General features: G+C 45.4%; 1 protein-coding gene across 1 annotated transcript in view; it reads left to right on the top strand.

The window, feature by feature from the left end:
* LOC147124429 (aminopeptidase Q-like) overlaps positions 1-27,673 on the top strand; it is a 338,328-nt gene that overhangs the window by 140,884 nt on the left and 169,771 nt on the right. The window contains exon 6 of the mRNA XM_085987070.1: positions 1,652-1,765. Coding sequence (XP_085843196.1) covers positions 1,652-1,765 — 114 coding nt within the window. The remainder of the gene's footprint in view (positions 1-1,651; positions 1,766-27,673) is intronic.

Here is a 27,673-nt window from a genome sequence, read left to right as displayed (position 1 = left end):
GATTGTGATGGGGTGCCTTAAGGGCCACATGTGTGCAGTCAACGACGCCCTGCACCCTTGGAAAGCCTGCCAGATGAGCTAATCCAAGCACTCGCACCATGAAACTTGCTCGATCCTTGGTGAAATGGATGTGATTGTGCGCGAGGGCAAAGAGGGCATCGGTTACCTGCATGATGCAAGTGTGTGCGGCCGCCTGGGTGATGCCGCTGATGTCTGCTGCTGCTCCCTGGAATGAGCCTGAGGCAAAAAAGTTGAGTGCGGTGGTGACTTTGACGGCCACTGGTAATGCTTGTCCACCTGCTCCTCTGGGCAGCAGGTCTTGCTGTAGCATTGCGCAGATGTCACTCACTACCTCTCGCGAAAGTCGGAGCCGCCTTTGGCACTGCTGCTCAGACATGTTGAGATAGCTGACCCTGTGTCTGTAGACCCTGTTTGCGGGGTACCTCTTGCGCCGACGGGCTTCCAGGCACTGGCCCCTTCTGGCCTGTGCAGCCTGGGGGTGTTTATGCACAAATCTTTAAAGGTGGCAGACAGGTTAACAAAACAGTTAATAAAGCATATGAGATCCTCGACTTTATAAATGGAGGCATAGAGTACAAAAGCCAAGAAGTTATGCTAAACCTGAACAAAACACTAGTTCGGCCCCAGCTGGAGTGTTGTGTCCAATTCTGGGCATCACACTTTAGGAAGGACATGAAGGCTTTGGAGAGGGTACAGAAGAGATTTACTGGAATGGTTCCAGGGATGAGGGATTAATGTTACATGGATAGACTGGAGAAGCTGGCATTATTCGCCTTAGAGCAGAGAAGGCTTACACGAGATTTGATAGAGGGTTTACAATTAAGAAGGGTTTAGATAGAGTAAGTAACGTGTAACTGTTTTGGTACTGACTTGGATAGAGAACTGGTTGGCAGACAGGAAGCAAAGAGTTGGAATAAACTGGTCTTTTTCTGAGTGGCAGGCAGTGACTAGTGGGGTAACGCAGGGATCGATGCTAGGACCCAAGCTATTCACAATATATATTAATGATTTAGACGAGGGAACTAGATGTAATATCTCCAAGTTTGCAGACGACACAAAGCTGGGTGGGCGTGTGTGCTGTGAGGAGGATGCAGAGAAACTCCAGTATGATTTGCGATAGCAAAATACTGCGGATGATGGAAATCCGAAATAACAACAGAAAATGCTGAAAAAACTCAGCAGGCCAGGCAACATCCGTGGAGAGAGAAATAGAGTCAACGTTTCAGGTCGAAACCCTTCGTCAGCCCAGCTAGTATTTCATGTCCTTATTGTTTTAATAAGGGATCAGTGGCCTTCTGGCAGTTAGAGCCCATTGCCAGTGTAGCACCATGAATGTATGGGCTTACACAGCAAAAGTAAATTAAAAGTGATGCTCATGTCACCAATAGCATTAAACTTATCTAAAATTTGAATTACCACACCTCACTCAAAGGGTCAAGCATGTGTATGTGTGGCACCAATAAAAATAGCTGTTAAAATGACATGTTGGTTTGTAATGACATGAAACTGTATTTGCTGTAAACATGCTTAAACATTATCTCCAAATCTACAAAGTAGGGATCTTTGTGTATTAGAACATTCTGAAGCATTCAATTTAAAATGAGTTTTGCTTTTCTGTTTCTTTTTGAAGTGGTTTGGAAACCTGGCTACAATGATGTGGTGGAATGATTTGTGGCTTAATGAAGGATTTGCATCATACTTCGAACACTTGGCTGTGTCTTCTATAGAATCTTCAACAAAAATGGTAAGAAAATCCATCTATTCCTAAGCAACAAAATAGTCAAGGTTCTGTTAATAGTCTCTAAGAAGGGCTGTTTAAAGCAATGGTTCTCAAACTTTTTTGGTTGAAGGACTCAATGGATTAGTAATCATGGACCTCCCTATCTAAATTGTAATACCATATAATACTCATAATATGTAAGTGCTGCATGTAAAGAGTGTTTTAATAATTCTTTTAAGAAAACAGGTATTTACTTTCAGATATCAGTGAGATGGGTGCACCTGCTTCTCACTGCAGAGTCTATCTATCCTTGGTGTGAAGTTTCTCCACAGATGAAGGAGGGAAAGAGTCCCTAATTTCGCATTTTAAAAGCTAACACCATGTTTCCTAAAAATGTTGGTATAGCAATGCTAAGGATAAGGTGGCATGATTTTGGCCACACACTACTTTGTGTCATTGCACAGTCTGTGATCTGTTGTAAAGAGGGTTCTGCTAGTGGGTTAGCGGAGTTGGTCTGTTTTCTTTCCTTGTGAAATAGCATAGCATTTTATCCAGGGAAGAGACTTGCAATTTTGTTGGTAAACAATTTGGGAATTGATTCTAAATGGGTCCATAACCTTCAGGCATCTCCCCTCCTAGGTGAGACAGCCAGCCCAATCTGTGCTGCACATGTGGCAACCGCACTCCGCTCCCACCTCCCGCCTCACACCAAGTCCACCTCCGGCCGCACTTTCACGTTATTTTTCAAACCCCTGGAAAGTCTCTACAGACCCTCAGGGGCTTCGGACCCCAGTTTGAGAACCACTGGCTTAAAGGGGTTGCGTCATTAACATTCCTCTGTGAAAACACTTGTGGGTTAACACAATATCACCATTGTGCTTAATATCTGAATTCATATTAGGTTTTCCAATAGAAAGAACAAACCTGCATTTATATAGCACCTTTTACACCCTCAGAATGTCCTAAAGTCCCTAACAGTCAATTACTTACTTTTGAAGGGTATTTACTACTGGTTTGTAGGCAAATGTGGCAGCCAAATTGCTCATAGCAAGGTCCCACAAACAGAATGAGGAGATAATCTGCTTTTGGTAGTTGAGGGATAAATGTTAAAGAGAAAGTAGGCAAAGCTCTTGTTAACATTTTAAAAGAAAGAACGAGCTGTTGTAATGTAGGAATTGCGGCAGCCAGTTTGCACGCAACAAGGTCCCACAAACAGCAATGAGATAATGACCACTCATCTGTTTTAGTGATGTTGATTGAGGGATAAATATTGTCCAGGATACCAGGGAAACTCTCCGGCCCTTCTTCAATATAGTGCCATGGAATCTTTTACGTCCACCTGAGAGGGCAAACAAGGCCTCAGTTTAACATCTCATCCGAAAGACAGCAACTCTGACAGTACAGCTCTCCCTCAGTACTGCACTGAAGTGCCAGCCTAGATTACGTGCTTAACTCTCTGGAGTGGGGCTTGAACCCATAACCTTCTGACCCAGAGGCGAGAGTGTGACCACTGAGTCACATCTGACAGTATTTAGGAAAAATATAGGAATTATAGCTAAGAACTTGAGGATAATAAACATTGTTCCGATATTCAAAAAAAGAGTGAGACCACAGATCAGTCAGTGGAGAAATTGCTTGAGAACATTTTATGTGATTGAGGGTTAAGTGATAGGTCAGATAGAGATGATCAGATGTTGTACAGAATAAGATGGTTCTTCAGTTCTGGCACCATGAATTAGGTGTTCCAGAATAAAACTACCTTGACTACATTTCCTCCCACCCTGCTTCCTGTAAGGACTTGTAAGGTTCACAAAATTCCCACATTTCCCCCAAGGCCATTCTCCCAGTTTCTCCGCCTCCATCGCAGCTGTTCTGACAATGCCACCTTCAATACATAGAAACATAGAAACATAGAAGATAGGAGCAGGAGTAGGCCATTTGGCCCCTCGAGCCTGTTCTGCCATTTAATGAGATCATGGCTGATCATCCAAATTCAGTACCCTGTCCCTGCTTTCTCCCCATACCCCTTGATTCCTTAAGAAATATATCTAACTCCTTCTTGAATATATTTAATGAATTGGCCTCAACGGCCTTCTGTGGTAGAGAATTCCACAGGTTCACCACTCCCTGGTGTTAAGTCTGTGGGTTGTATTGCAAATAATACACAGACTCCAAGATTAACAAATAAAACAGGTCTTTACTATTCAGAGGTTCGGGCGAATCTGCCCTAGTTAACGTATCACAACCCTTATATACTGGTGTGGTCACTATCGGTATTACAGTATACATGAGCCAACAAATAGTGCCACCCTAAAGTAGTGCTCTTAAAGGCGAACGGTTACATTCTATAGTTCCCTTAAAGGTAAACGGTTACATACACAACACTCCTCCCTTTTTAGCTTATTACTTACAGAATCCCCTTTAAACATACAATCTTCAACTTCATATAAACAGTTTACAGATATACTCTCGATGGAGTCAACATCATATAACAATTTACAGATATACTCTCGATGGAGTCAACGTCATATAACTTCATGTTTAACATAACATAATAACATATATAACTTCATGTCAAAACAGATCACAGATTCAGTCTCTGCGGAAAACAGTTCACATTGCTGAAGTGACTCATTCAATAGTCCTTCCATGGATTTAACAGTTTGAACTTCCGAACTGATTTGGCTCCATTCGGAGGGACCACGTGTGTGATCTGGTAGAGGTGATAATGGTTCAGATGGGTCATCTTCTGTTTCGACTTTTCCTTTTCTGCTTCTTGGAGACTCTCTGGGCTCCACTGTCAGCTGCCAGCTGCCTGCGCAGTTCCTCCTTCTCTGCCTCCTGTTTCCGTCGTAGAGCCAGCTTCACCCGATGTTCCGTAGACTTTTGGTGCTCCTCCATGATTTCTGCACTTTGGGAGTCGAAGTTACAAGCTGGTCAGGCCAGGACATCGCAATATTCGGTGTAGTCCACCAGGTCATGGTAATATTCAGTGTCGTCCTGAGCTAGGCCAGCGAGAGGGTCGTCTATTTCCTCCATACCCAGCTGGACGTTAGCCAGCTCTTGTTCCAAATCCAGACATCTTTCCTGAAGAGACTTCTTCATGTGTACCTCTTCATCCAGCTTTTTCTGGGCTTTCAGCAAGTCGTTTACTAATGACCTCATTTGTGATTTTAATACTTCAACTTCCTTTGGAGATTGATTGATCGGACTATTCAATCCCTCTACCGGAGCAGCTGTTTCAGCGGTCTGTTGTTCTACATTGACGTGAGTCAGCGTACTTTTGGTATCCAAGGATTGCTCTGCTGCCATCTTCTCAGTCTGTGTTGCAACCTCAGCTATTTCCATAACCCTTGAGAGCTCCAACCCCCTCTCCTCTTCCACCACTAATGTTTCATCTATGGATGGAATCTTTACCGATGAGGCAGCCTTGGCCTGGAGCTCATCAAACATTTCCTGCAGCCTTTGGACTTCTTGCTCATGTTCAACCTTTAGTTGTTCATATGCTTCTACTGAAACTAGCTTTTCGGGGGTTGCCGAGTTAATCCCCTCCAGAATTGTAGCCTGGGCCTGTCCATACTGTTCTTTCAACTTCTCACACTCTGCTTGTAAGGAGTCGTAAAGAAGGACTGGAATAAAATCCTGGCTTCCTGAAGATTCCTCTGCAATTGTTTTTTTTGCAATTTCCTGTTGGAGTTCAGCCAAGGCTGCTATGCTATCTGCCTCTCGAAGTCTCACTGCCATCAATTCTTCTTTATTCTTGCAGTCTATCTCAGCCATTTCCCGTTTACTCTCATTTAACTGAGTGAGTAGCCCCTTATTCTGGGCTGAGAGATATTGCACCTTCTCATGTAGACCACAGCACTCCTTCTCTGCTCGACATAGCTGATTTCTGCTGATTTGGTTCTGTATTTCAAGTTCCAACATCCTTTGCTTAGCTTCTTTCAGTTTCGCCTCAATAATCCCCTCTCGCAACATGTCCACATTATTCACATCAGGTAAAGAAGCGTTTCTCTTTTCCATGTCCAAGATTTGTTTCTGCATCTCCTTAAGAGCACACTGCGATTCAACTTCTCTTAACCTTGCCTGCACTAGCTCCGTCTCTAATTGCAGAACAAAATCCTCAGTGTAGTGTGGTTTGCCCTTCTGCTGCATCTCTAGATCATGCAAATATTCTAACTCCTGAACATCATAAGGGAGATGTGATCGGTAATTGGTCACGATGGCTCTATGGTCGCTCTCTGTTTGAGCCAGTAGGTTCTGTTGTCTTTCCAGACTCTCCCATTCGGTGTCATAGAACTTTTTCATTGTTTTCATCTCTTGCACGAGGCGGTAACTTAATTGTTCTAATTGTTGTTGTACTTTGAAATAACGTTGAGTTCGAGCCCGGTGTTCCTCCGTAATGCATATGTCTGTAACTTGAACAGACTCAGAATTCTCTGTCTTTATGCACGCCATCGATTTTCCAACCTTAGTCCGTGAGTTCATGTTAACCTTGTTTTTCATACGTAAGCTGGACTTATCGTCTTCCGGCTCGGAGTCTGAGCTGCTTGTCTGCACTGAGTCCTCACTCGTCATTGCTTGTAGGTAGTGCCATTCCATGTCTATTTTCTTGATCCACTCCCGTCCTAGAAGTGGTGGTCCTCCCTCAGGTAGTACGTACAAATTCATTCTTGGGTGTACTTTACCCCTATCTCTCACCTTGACTCTTATTTTCCCCATGGGGTATACGTTATGCCCCGTGTATGTCTGTAATACGAACTTGGTATTTCTTAAGGGTATGTGAGAGAATAGCCGGTGGTAGTCCTTTTGGTTGATGACTGATACAGCTGATCCCGTGTCCAGCTCCATTCGTACTTGGACTCCAGCTATTTTTAGTGTGACCCAGATCGTCTGTAGATCAGTCACTTTACCCACATTGTGGATTCTCAGACTATCCAACTCCTGGCTGTTTGGGTCTGAGTCTGAATTTTGTTCGTCTGAACTCTTTTCAGCCACCTGATGTACCTTGTTGTACTTTTCTTGTGGTGGTGGCTTCCTTTGCTTGTTGGTCTTCTTTCCGGACCTGCATACCTTCGCGATGTGACCCAGTTTGCCACATTTCCTGCACTCTTGGTTCTTAAACCAGCACTGATTCTGGTCGTGCGTTGTCTTTCCACAACGGTAGCATTTGGAATTGCTTGCAGTAATTTGGTCCACCCCGAGTGCCGCCGCCTTTTGCTGCATTTCCGCCGTTCCTTTCGCTGCGGCTTCGTGCGATGAAGCTATGAGGACAGCCCTGTCCAGTGTGAGGTCGTTTTCTTCCAGAAGTCGCTTCTGCGTTCCTTCTTTGGCCAAGCCGCATACGAACTTGTCCCGCAGCGCCTCTGTCAAATTTCCTCCAAACTGGCAGTATTTCGCTAGCTTACGCAGTTCGACTAAGTATTCCGCATTGCTTTCATCTTGCCTCTGGGTTCTGGCATAAAATTTAAATCGTTCAGCCAGCATCAACGGTGTGGGGTTCAAGTGATCCTTCAGCACTGCTACGATCTCTTCGAAGGTCTGGTCCACTGGTTTAACTGGTGCTATTAGATGTTTCAAAAGCCCGTATGTTTTTGCTCCCATCGAATTTAACAAAGTTATTGCCTTGTCGTCATCCTCAATTTAGTTGGCTACGCAATATATTTCTATGCGTTCCACATATGTGGCCCAGTCTTCTATTTCAGCATTAAAATCATTAATATTTCCTCGCTTAGGCATCTTCTTCTCTTTTCGAGAACAGTACAAGTATTTCTTTACCTATTATTAATTTTCTTCTCTTCTTGAGAACACCACAAGTATTGCTTTACTTATTCTTATTTTTCCTCTCTTCTTGAGAACAACACAAGTATTGCTTTACTTATTCTTATTTTTCCTCTCTTCTTGAGAACACACCAGCCTTTCTGAAAATTCTAATTAATTTTCTAAGATGGCGGTTTCCCGCTTCTGTCTTCTTCCCCAGCGGTTTTCCCGCGAAAAATGGCGGCTTTCCCGCGCTTCTCGCTCTCCCCGCCCACTTCAATGGCGGTTTTCCCGCACTTGACGGTCTTCACCTGACCCCCGACGCTGTCTTTCAGCCCGAGTGTGGCCCTTATCTCCGCCGCGATCGATGGCCCGCGCTGTTGACCGCGGCTCTCGCGCCTTCAGTGTCTGCCGACTCTGCCCTACCAGCCCGAGTGCGGCCCTTATCAGGGATTGCGATCGATGGCCCGGCTGCGCCCCTCACTTCAAAGCGGCCTCGGCCCTTATCGCTGGTGCGATCGCTGGCTCGCGAAGCGCCTCCCGCTCGAAGCGGCTCTTGCTCGCTCCCTCTCGGGCTCTGGCTCACCCGCTCGCGCGGCTCTTGCTCGCTCCCTCTCGGGCTCTCGCTCAGCGGATTCAAACGCCTCTCCCCGACCTCCCGCAGTCCGGCCCTTTCCTCCCCGGCTGCGGCTGATTCTTCGCGGGTTATTTAGTTATTTATTTATTTATCGCCACCGCGCCTTGTGATCCCGGTCGCTGTCCGGCCTTTTTCACCCCCTCGACCGTGGTGGTCACTGCCCTTATCCTCCGGATATTTTCCACACTTTCCCCTACTCACAGTCGTTGCGGTCGCCGGTTGCTTTCTTTTGTTAGTTGATCGACGCACTCCGCACCGTGGTAAAAGGGTAGTTGTGCCTGTTGCTGATGAACTTTCGTTGCTAGTCTGCTTCCTGTCTGTTGCTGCAGCCTCGTGTGTTCTTCCAGCAGCACGACGAAGGCGGTTGCCTCACTTCGACGCTCCTTAGTAGCTTAGGAAGTACTGTTGCCGCAGGGTACGATCGTCCTCATCGCCATTGTTAAGTCTGTGGGTTGTATTGCAAATAATACACAGACTCCAAGATTAACAAATAAAACAGGTCTTTACTATTCAGAGTTTCGGGCGAATCTGCCCTAGTTAACGTATCACAACCCTTATATACTGGTGTGGTCACTATCGGTATTACAGTATACATGAGCCAACAAATAGTGCCACCCTAAAGTAGTGCTCTTAAAGGCGAACGGTTACATTCTATAGTTCCCTTAAAGGTAAACGGTTACATACACAACACATTTTTCCTCATCTCAGCCCTAAATGGCTTACCCCTTATCCTTAGACTGTGATCCCTGGTTCTGGACTCCTCCGCCATCGGGAACATCCTTCCTGTATCTAGTCTGTCTAGTCCTGTTAGAATTTTATAAGTTTCAATGAGATCCCCTCTCATTCTTCTAAACTCTAGCGAATACAAGCCCAATCGACCCACTCTCTCTTCATACATCATTCCTACTACCCCAGGTATCAGTCTGGTGAATCTTTGCTGCACTCCCTCCATGGCAAGAACATCCTTCCTCAGATAAGGCGATCAAAACAGCACACAATACTCAAGGTGTGGTCTCACCAAGGCCCTGTACAACTGCAGCAAGATAACCTTGCTCCTGTACTTGAATCCTCTCACTATGAAGACCAACATACCATTTGCCTTCTTAACTGCCTGCTGCACCTGCATGCTTACCTTCAGCGACTGGTGCACAAGGACACCCAGGTCTCATTGTACTTCCCCTTTTCCCAATCTATTGACGTTCAGATAATAATCTGCCTTCCTGTTTTTGCCACCAAAGTGGATAACCTCGCATTTATCCACATTATACTACATCTGCCATGCATCTGCCCAATCATCCAACCTGTCCTAATCATACTGGAGTTTCTCTGCATCCTACTCACAGCACACACGCCCACTCAGCTTTGTGTCATCTGCACACTTGGAGATATTACATCTAGTTCCATTGTCTAGATCATTTATATTGTGAAAAAACTGGGGTCCTAGCACCGATCCCTGCAGTACCCCACTAGTCACTGCCTGCCACTCGGAAAAAGACCCGTTTATTCCAACTCTTTGCTTCCTGTCTGCCAACCAGTTCTCTATCCAAGTCAGTACCTTCAATTTCAATTTCAATTTTTATTTATCACATAACTAAATACAAGAAGTGAAATCTAGTCAGTGAAATGCTTTTTTCTTGACGAGCCAAGAGCACCCAGCAGCAAGAACACTTAGCTGCCTGGTACGCACGGAGCCCGCAAGGACGGCAGCCATCTTCATCGGCGCCATCACAAAAAAACACATACCGACATATACATGCATACATACTTTAAATATAAATAAAGCAGACATAAAATAAATAAAAGACATAAAAAAAGACAGCACATAAAATGAACAAGCAATAATGTAAAAAAAGTAATTTCTACAGTAATTACATTGATATTTCTACCCAGGCTTCTAGAATAATCTCTGGCTACAGGGTAGCCACCCTGGGAGAGCATCATGAGGAACTCACAACTTATAATTAAATAAATTTAATTAATTAATTAATTAATTAATTAAATTAAATAAATAAAGTGCTCCCTCAGTCTCTTTCGATGTTTCCATCTTGGTCTCTCTCGTTGTTTCCCCTCGGTTTCTCTCGATGTTTCCTCTCAGTCTTTCTCGATGTTTCCTCTCAGTCTTTCTCGATGTTTCCCCTCGGTCTCTCTCGATGTTTCCCCTCTCTCTCTCTCGATGTTTCCTCTCAGTCTTTCTCGGTGTTTCCTCTCAGTCTTTCTCGATGTTTCCCCTCGGTCTCTCTCGATGTTTCATAGAAACATAGAAACATAGAAACTAGGAGCAGGAGTAGGCCATTCGGCCCTTCGAGCCTGCTCCACCATTCAACGAGATCATGGCTGATCATCCAAACCCTAGCACCCGGTCCCTACACCGACAGCCATCCCACCCAAGCCCTATCCCCGTAACCCCGTAACCCCACATATTTAATCCCCCCTAACACTAAGGGCCAATTTTTATCATGGCCAATCAACCTAACCCGCACATCTTTGGACTGTGGGAGGAAACCGGAGCACCCGGAGAAAACCCACGCAAACACGGGGAGAATATGCAAACTCCACACAGACAGTCACCCGAGGCCAGATTTGAACCCGGGTCCCTGGCGCTGTGAGGCAACAGTGCTAACCACTATGCCACCATGCTGCCCTCTCTCGATGTTTCCCCTCTCTCTCTCTCGATGTTTCCTCTTAGTCTTTCTCGATGTTTCCTCTCAGTCTTTCTCGATGTTTCCCCTCGGTCTCCTCCACACACCTGGCCTGCACATTACCCCTGGCTGTCCCACGTGGCGTCCTGGTAACCGGGTTCCTCTCCAGCTCTCGCTCCTTCAAACTGCTCTCTCCAGCTCTCGCTCCTTCAAACTGTCCTCTCTCCAGCTCTTGCTCCTTCAAACTGTCCTCTCCAGCTCTCGCTGCCTTACTCCCAATCCCATGTGTTTTAACTTTGCATGCTAATCTCTTATGCGGGATCTTATCAAAAGCCTTCTGAAAGTCCAAATACACCACATCCACTGGTTCTCCCTTATCTATTCTACCAGTTACATCCTCAAAAAATTCCAGTAGATTAGTCAATCACGATTTACCTTTTGTAAATCCATGTTGACGTTGTCCGATCCTGTCACTGTTTTCCAAGTGCTCTGCTATTACATCTTTCATAATGGACTCTAGCATTTTCCCCACTACCGATGTCAGGCTTACCAGTCTATAATTCCCCGTTTTCTCTCTACCACCTTTTTTGAATAGTGGGGTTACATTAGCTACCCTCCAATCCATGGGTTCCAGAGTCCATAGAATTTTGGAAGATGACCAGCAATGCATCTACTATATCTAGGGCCACTTCCTTAAGTACCCTAGGATGTAGATTACCAGTGCTTCCGATATGTCTTCCTTTTTCCTCAACCAAGTATTCCACTCCACTGTGGTTGACAGGTTCCCTCGACCATGTCTGTTCCATTTCCTGCACTTCTGCTCTCACCCCTTCCCCTCCCTCCCAGAACCATGATAGGATTTCCCTTGTCCTCATCTTCCAGCCCACCAGCCCCCACATTTAACGGATCATCCTCTGCCATTTCTGCCACCTCTAGCATGATCCCACCACTCCTACACTGTTCCAATGAAGCTTAATGGAGGAACATGACCTGCTGAAACTTGACCTCTATCACAGGATTCCTCATGGACAGGACTTTGTTGACTACACAGTTTGACTCAGCAGCTATGGCGCTGCTCTGCTTTTCAGTCACTTCAAGTCTTAAGCTGCAGAATTCTTTTGTCAAATTGGTTTCTGATCTCCTGGACATCTCTGGATATCTCTACATCTCTGCTTTGAACTGAAGGGATAATTACAAGTCCTAGCCCTGTCTCGGGCTACCCCAGATCAGGCGTATTCCCCAGCCGTTCACCTTCAACTTAAGTTAGAGATAGCCGAATTCCATAAGACGCTTAAATGGGTCTAAAGGTTCAGGCTATCTCTCCCTAAAGGGAAGGAATGACTGAAGATGTTACCATCCTCCAGATAGTACTTTTAATAAGTTTAACTAGACTGTAACCTTCCGGATATTATGAGGGTCCAGAATACCCCCCAGAATTCTGCAACTCCTTACAAAAGAGTGTACAGAAATTGGGTTCATGAGTTTATACAGAAATACTCTTTGAGACAATTCTAAAAATATAGGCCTAGAAATTCAGTGGCCTGCGCCACCAGTTTGCGCCCAAAGAGGGCTTTTGCGCCTCTGGCCACAACCACCGCAATATTTAGCGGGGCGCTAATGGCGGCATTAGCCTGTAGCGCTGCGCCACCACCGATGACGTCATCGGTGTGCGCAGCGCCCCGCTATTGCCCCACTGGCCATATTTGGTCGCTGCCGCCTCCTCCGCACCAGCCGCAAACAGCGACCGGTACACAGGGGCCTACCTGTGGCGGTAGTGGGGCGAGTTAAGGTGGAGGTGCGGCCGGCCGCTTTTTCGGTGGCCGCCTGCCTGCACCTCCGTCCCCGGCCTCCTACACCCCCCCCCCGCGGCATTGCCGGCTGTTTCCCGAGAGCCCGGCACTTCTCCTTGGTGCCGGGCTCATTTACCGGCACTCGTGAGCGGGGATCGCGCTGTTGCAGGCACCTCCCCCTTAAGAGTGGGAGGAAGGCCTGCAGTACCGCAGGCTGCCATGCCGCAACGGGTGGTGCTGCGGCACTGTGGTGATTATTCTTGTTTTATAAGAAGCATTGTAATTGGTTGCCTGTTTTCCTGCCTTGAGATAAATGCTGTAAACTTATTGGTTAGTTGATTCCATGTGACCTGTGGTGGCCATCTTAAATTCAGTTTTCTACAGTTTGGTTGAGACTGGGTGCTCAACATGTACTTGCTGGTTTTTTAAGGTTAATAAAGCCTAGCTTTTGAAAGGCAATCTACTCTTCATTTCAATTTATTAACCTTTTGCTATAATGGAACGATATCTTCGACCGGAATGATTTAATGCTGACCCTAATTCTGCAGGAGTGGATGATCAATGGAAACATTGGTATCGTACATTTAAAAACTTTTTGGGTGTGTTGGATCAGCAATCTCTAAATAAGTTGGATATACTAATCAACTACATTGCTCCGGATGTGTATAAGTATATTTTGGACTGTGAAACTTATGAATTGGTTATTGCTACATTGGAAATTTTTCATCATGCTCTGTCTGCGCCCGGTGTAAACCGAATTTCTTTAAGCCTCAACGAGCTCATCTTATAAAGGCTACTTCTCCCTTTGAACGCCTGAGCGTTGATTTTAAGGGGCCTCTTCCTTCAACGACTCAGAATCAATATATATTTACTGTTGTGGATGAGTTTTCAAGGTTCCCTTTTGCTTTTCCTTGTGCAGATGTATCAGCTGCTACAGTTATTAAATGTCTGACTCAACTTTTTGTCATCTTTGGGATGCCTGCGTATATCCATTCGGATCAGGGAAGTTCTTTTATGTCTTCCCAGTTGAAGGAATACCTCCAGAGTCGGGGAATTTCTACTAGCAGAACTACCCCGTATAATCCCCAGGGTAATGGACAGTGCGAATGATACAATGGGGTGATCTGGAAGGCAGTTATGTTGGCTTTGACATCCCGGAACCTTAAGAATACACAGTGGGAAATGGTACTGCCTGATGCCCTGCATTCCATTAGATCATTGCTTTCAACGGCTACTAATGTGACCCCCCATGAAAGGCTCTTCAACTATCCGCGGAGATCTACTACGGGATATTCGGTACCTTCATGGCTTACTATGCAGGGACCTGTGCTGCTCCGACGTCATGTTAGACTGTCAAAGTATGATCCTTTAGTGGAGGAGGTGGAGCTATTGGAGGCAAATTCCCAATATGCCCACATTCGATTCCAAGATGGGAAAGAAAGTACAGTTTCAGTTAAAGACTTAGCTCCTTGTGGTGGCCAGCCCTCTCCTGAGGACATTAACAATAGCCATAATTCAGATAATGTTGATGTCGTCACAGATACTACGAATATTTCCAATCCTATTGCAGACACTTACAATTCTCTTAGTCTGCCCCCGATGGATGTTCATGACCCTCCCAGTCTACCTTCTAATGGGACTTCTAATCCGGAAACCGTTGATAATCGGGATATTGATAGCCTCCCTGCAGAAGATATTTCTGTGTCTCCTGGTGTGGGAGGGCAAGGAACTCCACCAAGGCTAAGAAGGTCGACACGAACAAGATATCCGGTCGACCGATTAAAAATGGACTTTTAAAATAATTAATAATTTAATAGTAAAATTTTAAAATTGTTGAAGGCATTATACATGTATTGCTCTAGTCATAAATAACTAATTGTAAACTGTAAAGGCTACCTAGGTTGAAGTATATTTTAAAAGGAGGGGTGAATGTGGTGATTATTCTTGTTTTATAAGAAGCATTGTAATTGGTTGCCTGTTTTCCTGCCTTGAGATATATGCAGTAAACTTATTGGTTAGTTGATTCCATGTGACCTGTGGTTGCCATCTTAAATTCAGTTTTCTACAGTTTGGTTGAGACTGGGTGCTCAACATGTACTTGCTGGTTTTTTAAGGTTAATAAAGCCTAGCTTTTGAAAGGCAATCTACTCTTTATTTCAGGCACTTTGCGCGCCGATATTCAGTTTCAGCGCCCCAAGCGGGGCGCCGAAACCCTTGTTTAGCGGCCAGCTTCCACTTGGGGCGCTGAAACTGAATATCCCGCTGGCGCAAGTGGCTCCGCGCGCAGCGGTAATTCTGGCGCCCAGGCGAGCTGGGCGCCCCAAACTGAAGTTCTAGGCCATATAGTTTTATTTAAGATCCGACTTTCAGTTAACAGCTGTTCAATCAGTCGCAACATTAACAATTCAAAATACAAATAGCTTACATTTCTTATTTCTCAGAGATCCTTATTCTTAAATCTTTACTTCATTACATTTCTTATTTCTTGCTTATTTCTAAATCCAGATTATCCACCAAAATCAATTACTTTGCTTACCCGAGACTCAAAGTTAAAAACTTACAGATGGTGCCTGTAAAGTTGAGAAACACTTGGCCCGTTCAGCGAGTTCAGACTTTCTGTTTGAAAAGCTCTTATTTTTATACCCTTTTTGCAGTGGTTTATTCTTTGAAGTTCTCTGTTGATGTAAGCTAATTGTCTTTATTGATGCCTCTGTTGAATGCTTTCTATCTTACTGTCAATTCAACTATTGCATGCATAATTATGTCTCTACCTTTAGGTGTTCCAAAAACTATCATAAAAGCAATATGACAGCAGTGGTTTCTGTTTGATGCCATTTTTACAAAATTCTTTAATTCAATTCTTAATTTTGGCTTTACTGGTTTTAGCAGACGTTGAGTTTCCTAACTGCTCCAAGTTCAATACAAAAACAATGTAATTACTTGGTGCATCTTTTGGAGTCATATCTTCAAAGTGTTCTTGTTGGTATCATATTTACTATGTATATATTTAAGACACTTTGACTGAGTGTTTACTTGTTTTCTAGCTATCTCAATTGGTTGCATATTTAATCTTATGTTTCCTGTCTTCCAAGTTTACCATAAAAACTATTTGACCAGCAGGCGTTTCTTTTAATGATGTCATCTTTTCAAAGGCACATGCCTCTTTTAATATTTGTGTTTCTGTTCAACGTGTTAGCTTATAACACCTTAAACTGGGTCTTCTCATTGTGTTATTCCCAAACTCCAGACCCTCTGGAAGCGCCAAACTGCCATTTCTATAGGGTAATTGTTTTAGTATATTTAACTATTCCCATTTCAAAGCTTGTTTGGTTTTTACAACTTTGTTATCAAACCATCCCATCTCAGAAGCCTGTTTTCTGTTTGCAGCCTGTGTCTCCAAAGCTTTCCAGACTTTTAAACCCAGTATATCATGTATTAATAAATATCAGAATTCTGTTCATATTATGGTGTATCTTTCTGAAATATGGCTTATTCCCTCACAGAACTACATTGGATTACACTACATTTCTGCACTGGATTATACTGTAAGACTTACCTGCTTTGTCTCTATCTCTCCTGCCAAAAGGTTTTTACCTTTAAACTGTGGCTGTGTCTCAGCTGAACTGGTTCGACTGGTTGTTCAGCTCTACTGGCTTGTAGGTAGCAACTGTTGCTCCACTTGCAGACCGGTGACTCGTTCTACCGGTTTGCAGCTTTTCTGGTCGCTGGCTTGTGGTTTTAATTTTTCTCCGCCGCTTTGATCTACGGTGACCTCCAACTTGCGTCAATTTAGCCATCATCTTTCTGCACCGCTACCGACTCTCATTCCTACAGCAACAACCTCCATCCTCAAACTCTCTACCCTTCAAAAAGCTTCTGGACTTCACTCACCTGCTTTGGACAGCAGTTCGTCGATGCTCCGTACCGGCCCCATCCTGATTATGCCGGCTTGTCTTTCCATGGGACCTCTGACTTTGACCCTGGTCTCCCTACTATTGTCCCCAAACTATTCCCTGCTACCAGGAAATATGTATTCCATTAATTATTACGTTTAAACAGGCCAATGTAACCTGAGCTTTTCTCATCTCCATTCACATTCGCACTTGGTCTGCCGCTCCGGACCCGAGCCATTCCACTTTTTCTCCCTATTTTCCTTTTCTCTCCATCCCTCGCTGACCACTCTCAGCTGTCGTCATGCCTCCTTTCATCTCTCCTCTCTCAGGTACACTGCACTCCCAAATCCCTACCCCAATCCTTCATTACTCTTCGACCTTCCTACTTTCCTGCCGCCATCCCAGGCTTGACTCCCTCTAGATAAGCCCACAGCTTCCCTCTGTGCCTCTCTTGACCTCCTACAAAGGGCCCATCGAGGCACTCGTCACTGCCGCCTTATGAGCAGCAACCCCAACTGTCCCATCCTACTCTCTTGTCAAACTTCCCGCCCAGCGCACCCACTGGGGGCAAATCTTGCCAATCTCCTCCCCATCCAACTCATCCCCCCCAATCATTGACCCTCTCCGCATCTCCCTCCAGAATGTCCATTCACTTGCAAACAAGGCCCTTGCCATCCATGAGCTTATCATGGATAATTGCATCAACATCATGGCCCTGACAGAAACTTGGTTGAGGGGTGATGACACCCCCCAATCCTCCTGCAGTTTCTTTTTCTTTGAGCATCTCACCTTATTCCACCCCTCTCACCTCTCATTTAAAATTCTTGTTCTCTACCGCCCACCCAAGTACCATAAAAATTTTATTACTGAGATATCTTCACTGCTCTCCTCCCTCAGCCTCTGTACCGAATGACTTCTCATCCTCGGAGATTTCAACCTCCATCTCAATTCATCATGCTCTCTCTCCTCTGAGTTCACTAGCCTCCAATCCTCCTTTAATCTCTCCCTCCATGTAAACTCCCCAACCCATATTCACGGCCACCCCCTTGACCTTGCCATCTCTCGTGGCCTCGCTACTCCCATCGTGTCAATCGCAGATAAGGCCATTTCTAAATGCTTCCTCGTATCGCTCTCCACCCACATCCCCGTTCCACCCACCACCCCCCGCAACCCTACTTCCTTCTGTGTTTGCCCCTGGAAAACGCTCACTCCCAACTCTCTTATGAAATTCCAACCGTCCAGCCTTTGGCCCTCCATTCACCACGACATTTCTGCAGCTACCGATCTGCTCAACCACACACTCACCACCACCTTTGATGCCCGAGTCCCTACTAAAACAATTACTCTCTCTCACCCTGGCTGTTCCCCCTGGTACGGCCCTCACCTTCGCCCCCTTAAGTCCAAGGGACACAGACTTGAACGGATATGGCGGACAACTGGTTTAGCCATTCACCGCCAGATCTGGCTGGACCACATAAAGCACTATCGGGCCCTGCTCTCGTCTGCCAAAATTGCTCACTATTCCAGAATCATTCTGGAATGCAAAGATAAACCCCAGCTCTTATTCTCTTCTGCTAACCGTCTTCTTAAACCCATCTCCCCTGTCTTCTCCACCCTCACCTTCGATAACAAGTGTGCGGAGCTCATGGACTTCTTTGTCTCTAAGATTGAGACCATCCGTTCAGCTGCCTCTGCCACTTCCCTTCCTTCCCCTAGCCCACCAGGCCAAACTTCCTCTAAGGTTTCCCCCTGCCCTAGCCCTGAACTCACATCTTTCTCCAGTTTCTCTCCGACCTCCCCTCAATACCTCTCCACGTTCATCTTGTCCATGAGACCCACCTCTTGCTCCCTCAACCTAATTCCCACCAAACTGCTGACCATCCAACTTCCTTTTCTGGCTCCCATGTTAGCTGACATTGTTAACGGTTCTTTCTCCTCAGGTACTGTCCCCCTCTCCCTCAAACCTGCCGTCATCACCCCTCTCCTCAAAAAACCAACCCTTGACCCCTCCGTCCTTGCAAACTACCGCCCCATCTCCAACCTGTAACATCACCCGTTGCCGCCCCTGCCTCAGCTCATCCGCTGCTGAAACCCTCATCCATGCCTTTGTTACCTCTAGATTCGACTACTCCAATGCACTCCTGGCTGGCCTCCCACATTCTACCCTACATAAACTTGAGGTCAACCAAAACTCAGCTGCCCATGTCCTAACTCGCACCAAGTCCTGTTCGCCCATCACCCCTGTTCTCGCTGACCTACATTGGCTCCCGATTAAGCAACACCTCGATTTCAAAATTCTCATCCTTGTTTTCAAATCCCTCCATGGCCTTGCTCCTCCCTATCTCTGTAATCTCCTTCAGCCCTATAATCCCCCGAGATATCTGCGCTTCTCTAATTCTGCCCTCTTGAGCATCCCTGATTATAGTCGCTCAACCATTGGTGGCTGCGCCTTCTGTTGCCTAGGCCCTAAGCTCTGGAATTCCCTGCCTAAACCTCTCCGCCTCTCCACCTCTCTTTCCTCCTTTAAGATGCTCCTTAAAACCTACCTCTTTGACGAAGCTTTTGGTCACCTGCCCTAATTTCTCACTATGACATAGCTCGGAGGCAAAAAAAAATTCTTATAATACTCCTGTGCAGCGCCTTGGGACGTTTTACTATGTTAAAGGCGCTATAAATACAAGTTGTTGTTGTTATTGTTGTTGAAACTCAACAGAAGCTCGAGGAACAGCACCTCACCTTTCGATTAGGCACTTTACAGCCTTCCAGACGCAACATTAAGTTCAACAATTTCAGATCATAACCTCGGCTCCCATTTTTTCGGTCGACAGCTGTTCATGATTCTGCCATCCCCATTTATACCTCTTCTAGACCCATCTTTTGTTTCATTACTTGTCCCATCACCACCCCCTTTTGCCTTGCACCATCATCCCTTTTGAGATTTAGGGGTAGATTTTCCCGAACCTGTCGGGAAGAAGGCGGGACTTCCCCTTTCGGGTTTTTGACCCGCCTACTTCGACGTCCGGCCAATCCGCGTGATTTTCCCTTGATTGACCTTGTTAAGCCCGCCCAGCGGGCTCAGCAGGCCAATTAAGGGCCACCCGGCAACAGGTGACGTCACAGACTGAAATTTCATCTGTCAAGAGTTTTTGACAGATGAAATATCAGTGTTTCACAGCTGTTTGAAGCGGTCAAACACTGACAGTCTGAGTTCTGACATGAGTCATTCTGCACAGACTCAGTTAGAACTCTCACCGGCACTCAAAGCTGAAGGCTGTCACTTTTGACAGATCGCAGCCGTTCAGCTTTCAGTTCCGGGTGAGTGATGGGCTCCCGATGGCTACAGGAAGAAAGGCTGTGAAGGTAAGTACAGGTAAGTAAAAGTTCTTTACACAATTTAGACACACCAAACACACTTACCTTTACACTCATGCATCCATCACTCACCTGTGCGCCAACATCGCGACCCCTCCAACTCCTTCAACCTGACGGCCCGCCTGCTCTAACCTGGCGTGGTTTGGAGCTGTCGGGAAACCCACACGAAACCCCTCAAAATAGGGATTAGGCTAAAAACTACCTGTTAACAGGCAGTTAATTGGCACTAATCCCTTCCCACCTGGTTTCGGTGGGTCCCAGTGCGGGGCGGGTACCCGCCGCCCCTGAAACTTACGTGGGGCGGGGTTTTGGACGGGATGGTGTCAGGACCCCCCAAATTCAGGATTTTCAGCCCCCGCCTGCCTGAAACCCCGCCCGACGGCAGGGGGGAAATCGGGGCCTTAATCTCTGCTGCCTTCCATCCTATCACAGACCTTCCCTTTTGTTCTTTCCTCCCCTCCCCCCTTTCCCTGCCTCTGTCCTTCCTTAAAACCTGTTACATCTGTAACATTTTCCAGTCCTGATGGACGGCCATTGAGCTGAAACATTAACTCTCTTGCTTTCTCCACAGATGCTGTCTGACCTGCTGAGTATTTCCAGCATTTTCTGTTTTTATTTCAGATTTGCAGCATCCGCAGTATTTTTTTTGTATTAGATATTCTGGAGTTGAAGGCAGCGTGAAGTTTATTAGGATCTTTCCTCAAGTGCCCAGGCATATTCAGAATGGATTTTTATGTGAATACATGTGAGAAACATGAAACATATGTGTGTAATATATGGGGGTTTAACAACAAAGTTACAGAAGATTGTTGTATCTGGTTTGTTGTGTCCGTGTATAATAAGACACAGACTGCAGGAGAAACAGTACAAAAGGTGTTTACTCAACGTGGCTCACATTGGAACTGCCTGTACAGATTACTACTCAGTGCTATATACAGGTGTGGTCACTGCCGGTACTTACAGTATACATGAGCTGTAAAAAGTAGTTCCCCCCTTAAAGGTATATACATTACAATTCCTCCCCTTTTAGATTAACAGTACCATAACACTCATTTAACAATTAAATATCAAACTAATTACAATTAACACTTTTAACATGCAACATTAGCTGAAAATAGTCTATTTATATATTCAGTCTTTGGGGAGGCTTCCTGATCCTTTCTGGATAGCGCCTTTCCCGAGTGTCTTGCTTTTGGTGCGGAGGCGATTCTGGCCCCCTGTCATCGTTTGGTTCATCAGCTTCCGATGCTACTGTTTCTGGGGTAGATGCAACCTGTACATCGGGTTCATCACCAGGTACGTATGGGCGAGGCATGGGGTTGACTTGTTCCTGTGACTCTAGGATCTGGTCAGCATGGCGTCTCACGATGCTCTCCCCAACGTCCACTGTGTACATTAGTGGGCCCTGCCGTGTGCATATCGTTCCTGGCTGCCATTTTTCTGTTCGGTAGTCGCGGGCCAAGACTGGTTGCCCTACATTGAAGCTCCTTGTTGGCTTCTCATGGATGTGCTGGAATTGCTTACTCTCAACATCTCTTCGTACGTTTGGTCTGAGCAAATCCAGGCGAGATCTTAACCTTCGGTTAAAGAACATCATGGCTGGGGCCTGGTTGGTGACTGCATGTGTCGCACTCCGGTAGGCGAACAGGAAATTGTCCACCTTGTGCTGCAGCGGAATGTTGTCATTGTACATAGCCTTTATTGCCTTCTTAAAGGTTTGTACGAACCTCTCAGCCAATCCATTTGTGGCTGGATGATACGGGGTGGATGTGTAATGCCTTACCCCATTCTTTTTCAAGAACCTCCGGAACTCTTCGGACACAAACTGTGGTGCGTTGTCGGAGTAAATCTGTTCTGGCAAGCCATTCCTGGCAAAAATGGTCCGTAGGACTGCAATAGTTTTCTCCGTGGTGGTGGAGGACATTTTGATGACCTCAGGCCATTTCGAGTGCGCATCCACGGCTATTAAAAACATTGAGTCCATGAATGGACCAGCAAAATCAATATGCACCCGTTGCCATGGAGATGAGGGCCACTCCCATGGGTGTAGAGGGGCCTGTGGTGGTGCATTTTGGACTCTCTGGTATCATGAGCAGCTCTTGGTCAGGTCCTCGATTTGTTTATCGATTCCCGGCCACCACACATAAGCCCTGGCTAGGCTTTTCATTTTTACCCCTCCCAGATGACCCTCATGAAGCTCATTGAGCACTCTATCCCTTAACTTGGGTGGAATTATCACTCGGGATCCACACATCAAGGTCCCCCGGCACACTGACAGCTGTTCTCTCCTTGTCGAGAATGCTGGCAACAGTGAGTCGCCATGTGCTGGCTATCCATTCACTGTCAAATCATATACCCGAGACAGCGTCGGGTCATTTCGGGTTTCCTTTTCGATACAAGCGTTAGTTACCGGTAGGTATTCAACTGTAGTTGAATGGAATATTTTGACAGGATCCACTGCTGGTGCTTCCTCCGCAGTAGGCAGTCGCAGGCGTGATAGCCCATCAGCATTTCCATGCTGTTTCGTGCCCTTATATTCAATCTCATAGTGGTGCGCCCCTAGAAAAAGTGACCATCTTTGTAGTCGTTGCGCAGTCATCACCGGAACGCCCTTCTTCGGATTAAAAATGGAGACAAGAGGCTGGTGATCAGTCAGCAAGGTGAATTTCTGCCCGTGCAGATAGTGATTGAACTTTTTCACTCCCCACACTAGGCTGAGGGCCTCCCTGTCAATCTGGGTGTAGCTACGCTCGGCTGAGGTTAGTGATCGTGACGCAAAGGCTATTGGCCTCTCTGAGCCGTCCGAGAATTTGTGCGACAGCACCGCTCCAATGCCGTAGGGTGACGCATCACATGCCAACCAAATTGGTAATGCCGGGTTGTAATGGGCCAATACCTCTTTCGATGTGATTAGTGTTTTGCTCTTCTGGAAAGCTCGTCTACATTCGTCACTCCACTTCCATGGCACCCCCGTTTGCAGTAGGGTGTTCAGTGGGTGTAGTATTGTAGACAAATTTGGCAAGAACTTATGGTAGTAGTTTACCAGCCCGAGGAACGACCTCAGTTGTGACACATTTTCCGGTGCTGGAGCCTTGACTACTGCCTCAATCTTCTCTGGGGACTTATGTAAACCCTCTTTATTGATAACGTGGCCACAATACGAGATCTGTTTTCTAAAAAACTCGCATTTGGGGCGGTTAGCTCGGAGCCCATATTCCTGCAATCTAGTGAGCACCTGCTCCAGGTTGGCAAGGTGATCACTGTCATTTTCGCCCATGACCAGGATATCGTCCAAATAACACTGGGTCCCTGGGATCCCTTGCAGGGCTTGTTCCATTGCCCTCTGCCAAATAGCCGGAGCTGATGCTACCCCGAATACCAGCCGGTTGTATTGGTAGAGACCTTTATGGGTGTTGATTGTGTGGTATTTTTTTGATGCTTCTTCTACCTCCATTTGCAGATACGCCTCAGCCAGATCAATCTTAGTGGAGCGTTTCCCTCCAGATAGCGAGGTGAAAATATATTCAATCCGCGGAAGTGAATATTGTACGGTGTGAAGGACCGGGTTCATGTTACCTTAAAGTCCCCACAGATGCGAACCTTCCTTGGTTCCTCAGGCGTGCTGCTCAACGACATTTTCATCACAGGGACGATGGGTGTAGCCCACTCGCTCCAGTCTACCTTGGACAGTACACCTGAACGTTCCAGACTCTCCAGCTCTGCTTCGACGGCTGGGCGGATCGCATAAGGTCTGGCCTTAAAAAATTTTGGGCTTGCGTTTTCTTCAATTTTAATCATCGCTGTCATGCCTTTCAGTGTTCCGAGTCCTTGCTGGAACACTTCTTTCGCATCAGTTAGGATCTTTGACAGTCGCCCAGGTGTGACGTCGTCATCCATTTTGTCAGCCACAGTCAGTGCCTGTATGGAATGCCAATCCAGTTGTATTTTCCGGATCCATTCACGCCCCAGTAATGGTGGTCCTCCATCTTGCAATACATACAGGTCTAGTTTTGGTGTTTCCTTACCGTTATATATAACGGTCACCCTTACTTTTCCTTTGGGGTTGACTTTTTGCCCCGTGTACGTCTTCAAAATAATTTTTGTGTCTCTCAAGGGTATGTGTGAGAATAGCCGCTCGTAATCCCATCGGTTTATGAATGTTAGGGCTGATCCTGTGTCCAATTCCATCTTTACCTGGACTCCTGCTATCTTGAGAGTGACCCAAATGGTTCGGTGATCCTCCGTTGTGATCACATTATGTAGTTTCAGACAACTCAGTTCCCTGCTTTCGGAGTTGTTATCACTCTTTTGTTTGTCTGAACTATTCTCCGTCATCTTATGTACCTTCTTGTACTTTTCTTTGGTAGGTTTCTTATTGCTGGTTTTCTTTCCCGACCTGCAGACTCGTGCTATGTGTCCTACTTTTCCACACTGTCTGCACACTTTGTCTTTGAACCATCAATCATTCTGGTCGTGTGTTGTTCTGCCGCAGCGATAGCACTTCTCTGTTCTATATGACATTTCGTTTGTGCCATATTCTTGCGGTCTCTGTTGTATCTCTGCAGCGCCCCGTGCTGCTGCTTCATATGATACCGCAATGCTGAAAGCCTTTTTCAGCGTAAGGTCCTTTTCAGATAAAAGCCGTTTCTGGGTTCCTTCACTTTGAAGCCCACACACAAACTTGTCCCTTAAGGTATCTGCCAGTCCTGCTCCAAACTGGCAGTGTTTCGATAGTTTGCGCAGTTCTGTTAAATAATCAGCATTGCTTTCATCCTTATGCTGGTTCCGTTTGTGAAACTTGAATCTTTCTGCTATCAGCAGCGGTGTGGGGTTTAAATGTTCCTGTACTATCGTTACTATGTCTTCAAAACTCTTTTCCATTGGCTTCGTTGGGGTTACTAGATTTTGTAATAAACCATACGTCTTTGCACCCATAAAATTTAACAATACCGACACTTTCTTGTCATCTGACACCTCATTTGCCTTGCAGTATACCTCTATTCGTTCCACATATGTAGTCCAATCTTCGACTTCATTGTCAAATGCGGTGATACGGCCACTCTTCGGCATTTTGGGTGTGGTTTAAAATGGCATCTCCCAATGGCTTAAAATGGCATCTCCCGCGCTTTCCTTCCTCCCCCGCTGCTGCCAACGCCGCTCCCGGCGGTTCTCGTGGCAATGGCGGCGCCCTGTATGTTTCGCGCACTTCTCCTGCGCTGCTGCCAACGCTGCTCTCGGCAGTCCTCGTGGCAATGGCGGTGCCTCGCGGGTTTCTGCGCGTCTCTCTCTCATTCTCTCCAACGCTGCTCGGCCCCTGAACACTGGCTGCGCCCTGTGCGCTCTGCCCTCTCTCTCTCTCCCCCGTCGACGCTGCTCGGCCCTTTGCTGTGCCGCTCGGTCAGGCTCTAGCCCACCACTGTCTGGGAAGGGTCTGTGCACTACCTGTTGCCAGCCCGTTTCGCTGGACCACCTCGACTGGAAAGCCAAGCCTGGTTCTCGACAGCCTCCCCCACAATTCTCGGGTCTCTGCTGGATGACTGGGCGGTTGCCCATGGTCGACGCCCGAGTCTCTGGCCTTGACCTCCAATCCACTGATCTCCTGGAACAAATCCCCGGGAGGTGATGCAGAGTTGCAGGTAGGTTCGAACTTGCCTTGTCGCCAAAGTTGTGTCTGTGTATAATAAGACACAGACTGCAGGAGAAACGGTACAAAAGGTGTTTACTCAACGTGGCTCACATTGGAACTGCCTGTACAGATTACTACTCAGTGCTATATACAGGTGTGGTCACTGCCGGTACTACAATATACATGAGCTATAAAAAGTAGTTCCCCCCTTAAAGGTATATACATTACATGGTTAATAACCATTCTCTGAAAGTTTCCAGTCAACGTGAAGCTGTTATCAACAAACTAAAGAAGTGCAAAAATGCATCTTGAGTTGATTAAAAACTATCTTAGCATTGTAAAACTCATATGTTAGATCATAATTTGAATATGGTATGCAATTTTGGGCCCCTTATCTTGAAAGGGGCAGTAAAACATTGGAGAAGCTTTAGACATGAGGAGCAGAAATGATTCTGGACTTGGGACTCTAAGCTATGAAAAGAGACTCACAAAGTCAAACCATAAGTAAACTTGATGTAGCATTACCAGGATGGTGTGTTAAATAAACTGGGAGGCAATTTGTTCTGCTCCATGGAAGCAGCTAGATTTTTCTTTTTTAAATCAGTGTTTTTTTAGTATCTATTTATAGGGCATTGAAAATCAAACACATTTTGCATACCAAACCTTTACCTTAATCAGCTGGTCACTGTACTATGTGTTTCTAAGTCCGTATTTTTATTATTAGCAACAAATTTTCAGCCCCAATACATCTTCAGTTAGTTTGGAAATAAACAAACTACCAACTTAGTTTTTAATTTAGTATTAAAAGTAGTTGGCATGTAATGAAAATGTAATGAAAACCAATCAAATTGTTTTTAAGCTAGTATATTATTTCTTATTAATGAACAATGAATACAATTGCTTGGTTAATTAAAAAAATGTTTTTTCAACTCCTAGAACTGAAGGGGACATATTCCAAGGGAAACGAGCTACTCTACAGCTAATCACAGAGGAAAATGACTATTTCTGCAATATTATTTTCATATTCCCAGAATATAGTCAGAGAAACAGATTTATAACAAAATATTTACACCAGTCATTCATCCAAACATGCAACACTAAATTGTACCAATCAGATATTATAAAATGCAAAAAAATCATATATTTTTAAGCAAAATAAATTGCATATGAAAATAGTAAATATTAACATAAAGATATTTAAATAGGTAACATGTATCTACAATTTACATTTTGTGAAAAAAAATTATTTTCATTGAGACTCCAAACTTCCTTTCACAGTAGCCTAGGGAATGCTATGCAAGACTGGTGGATTGAGGGAAAATCAAAGACAGAAGTCAATCTTTGAACCCACCATAGATTTTCCAATCATGCCAACCTAATCTGGGGGGAAAACATTTAACATTTCCAATTATTATTTCACTTAACTGCCCAGATTTGTTTATTGTTTTGATTGGGAATGGCTGATTGTGAGGCATACGGGTACACCAACCCAATTAGAAATGTTGCAGCTTCTTTTGATAATCATGAACTCCCAACACCATTTCCAAATTCAGGTTCATTTTGGCAAACATGGATTATCAGAATAAAACAACATGGACACAATCTTTATTTATTAATTGATCAATTTAAATAACCTTAATGTGACTCTCTTACACAGCATTGCATCAGTAATAGAAGTGAATAAGCACATACAGGGCTCCATGGGTGAAATAGGCTTTTCAAAGTTGAAGATGAAAGTCTACCCTATGGTGTGCTCCACAGCAGCATAATGAATTTGTAGCAGTTATGCCAATTAAGTAACTTTTTGACTGCTTGAGAAGTGTTAAACAACAACTTGCATTTACATGTATCTCACATGCAGAGTGTTTTACAATAAAGAAGAAAGGAATGCAGTGGACAACAAGCATTAGGAGAGAGAAATGGAGATAAAATGGGGAGCAGAAGTCATATTTGAAGAGGAGGGTTTTGAGGAAGTTTTTGAAAGCAGAGAAGGAGGTACCAACATGAAAGGAATGAGGCAGAGAGTAGGAACATAGTGAGTAACTGAGCAGCTGCCAATGGTGGAGTGGAGGTGTGTAGAAGTGCAGTGTTGGAGGAGCACAGGGTGTTATACGGGGATGTAAGGCAGAAGGAGATCACAAAGGTAAGATGGGGCAGATTCATGAAGTGATTTGAAAATAAGGACAAGAATTTTGAAATTAACAAACTGAGGCAA

Source organism: Somniosus microcephalus, chromosome 1 (genome assembly GCF_052327205.1).
Source record: "Somniosus microcephalus isolate GS21.2 chromosome 1, FLI_Smic_1.0, whole genome shotgun sequence".
In the NCBI taxonomy this organism is placed as follows: Eukaryota; Metazoa; Chordata; class Chondrichthyes; order Squaliformes; family Somniosidae; genus Somniosus; species Somniosus microcephalus.
This window is presented reverse-complemented; position numbering and strand designations above follow the sequence as displayed.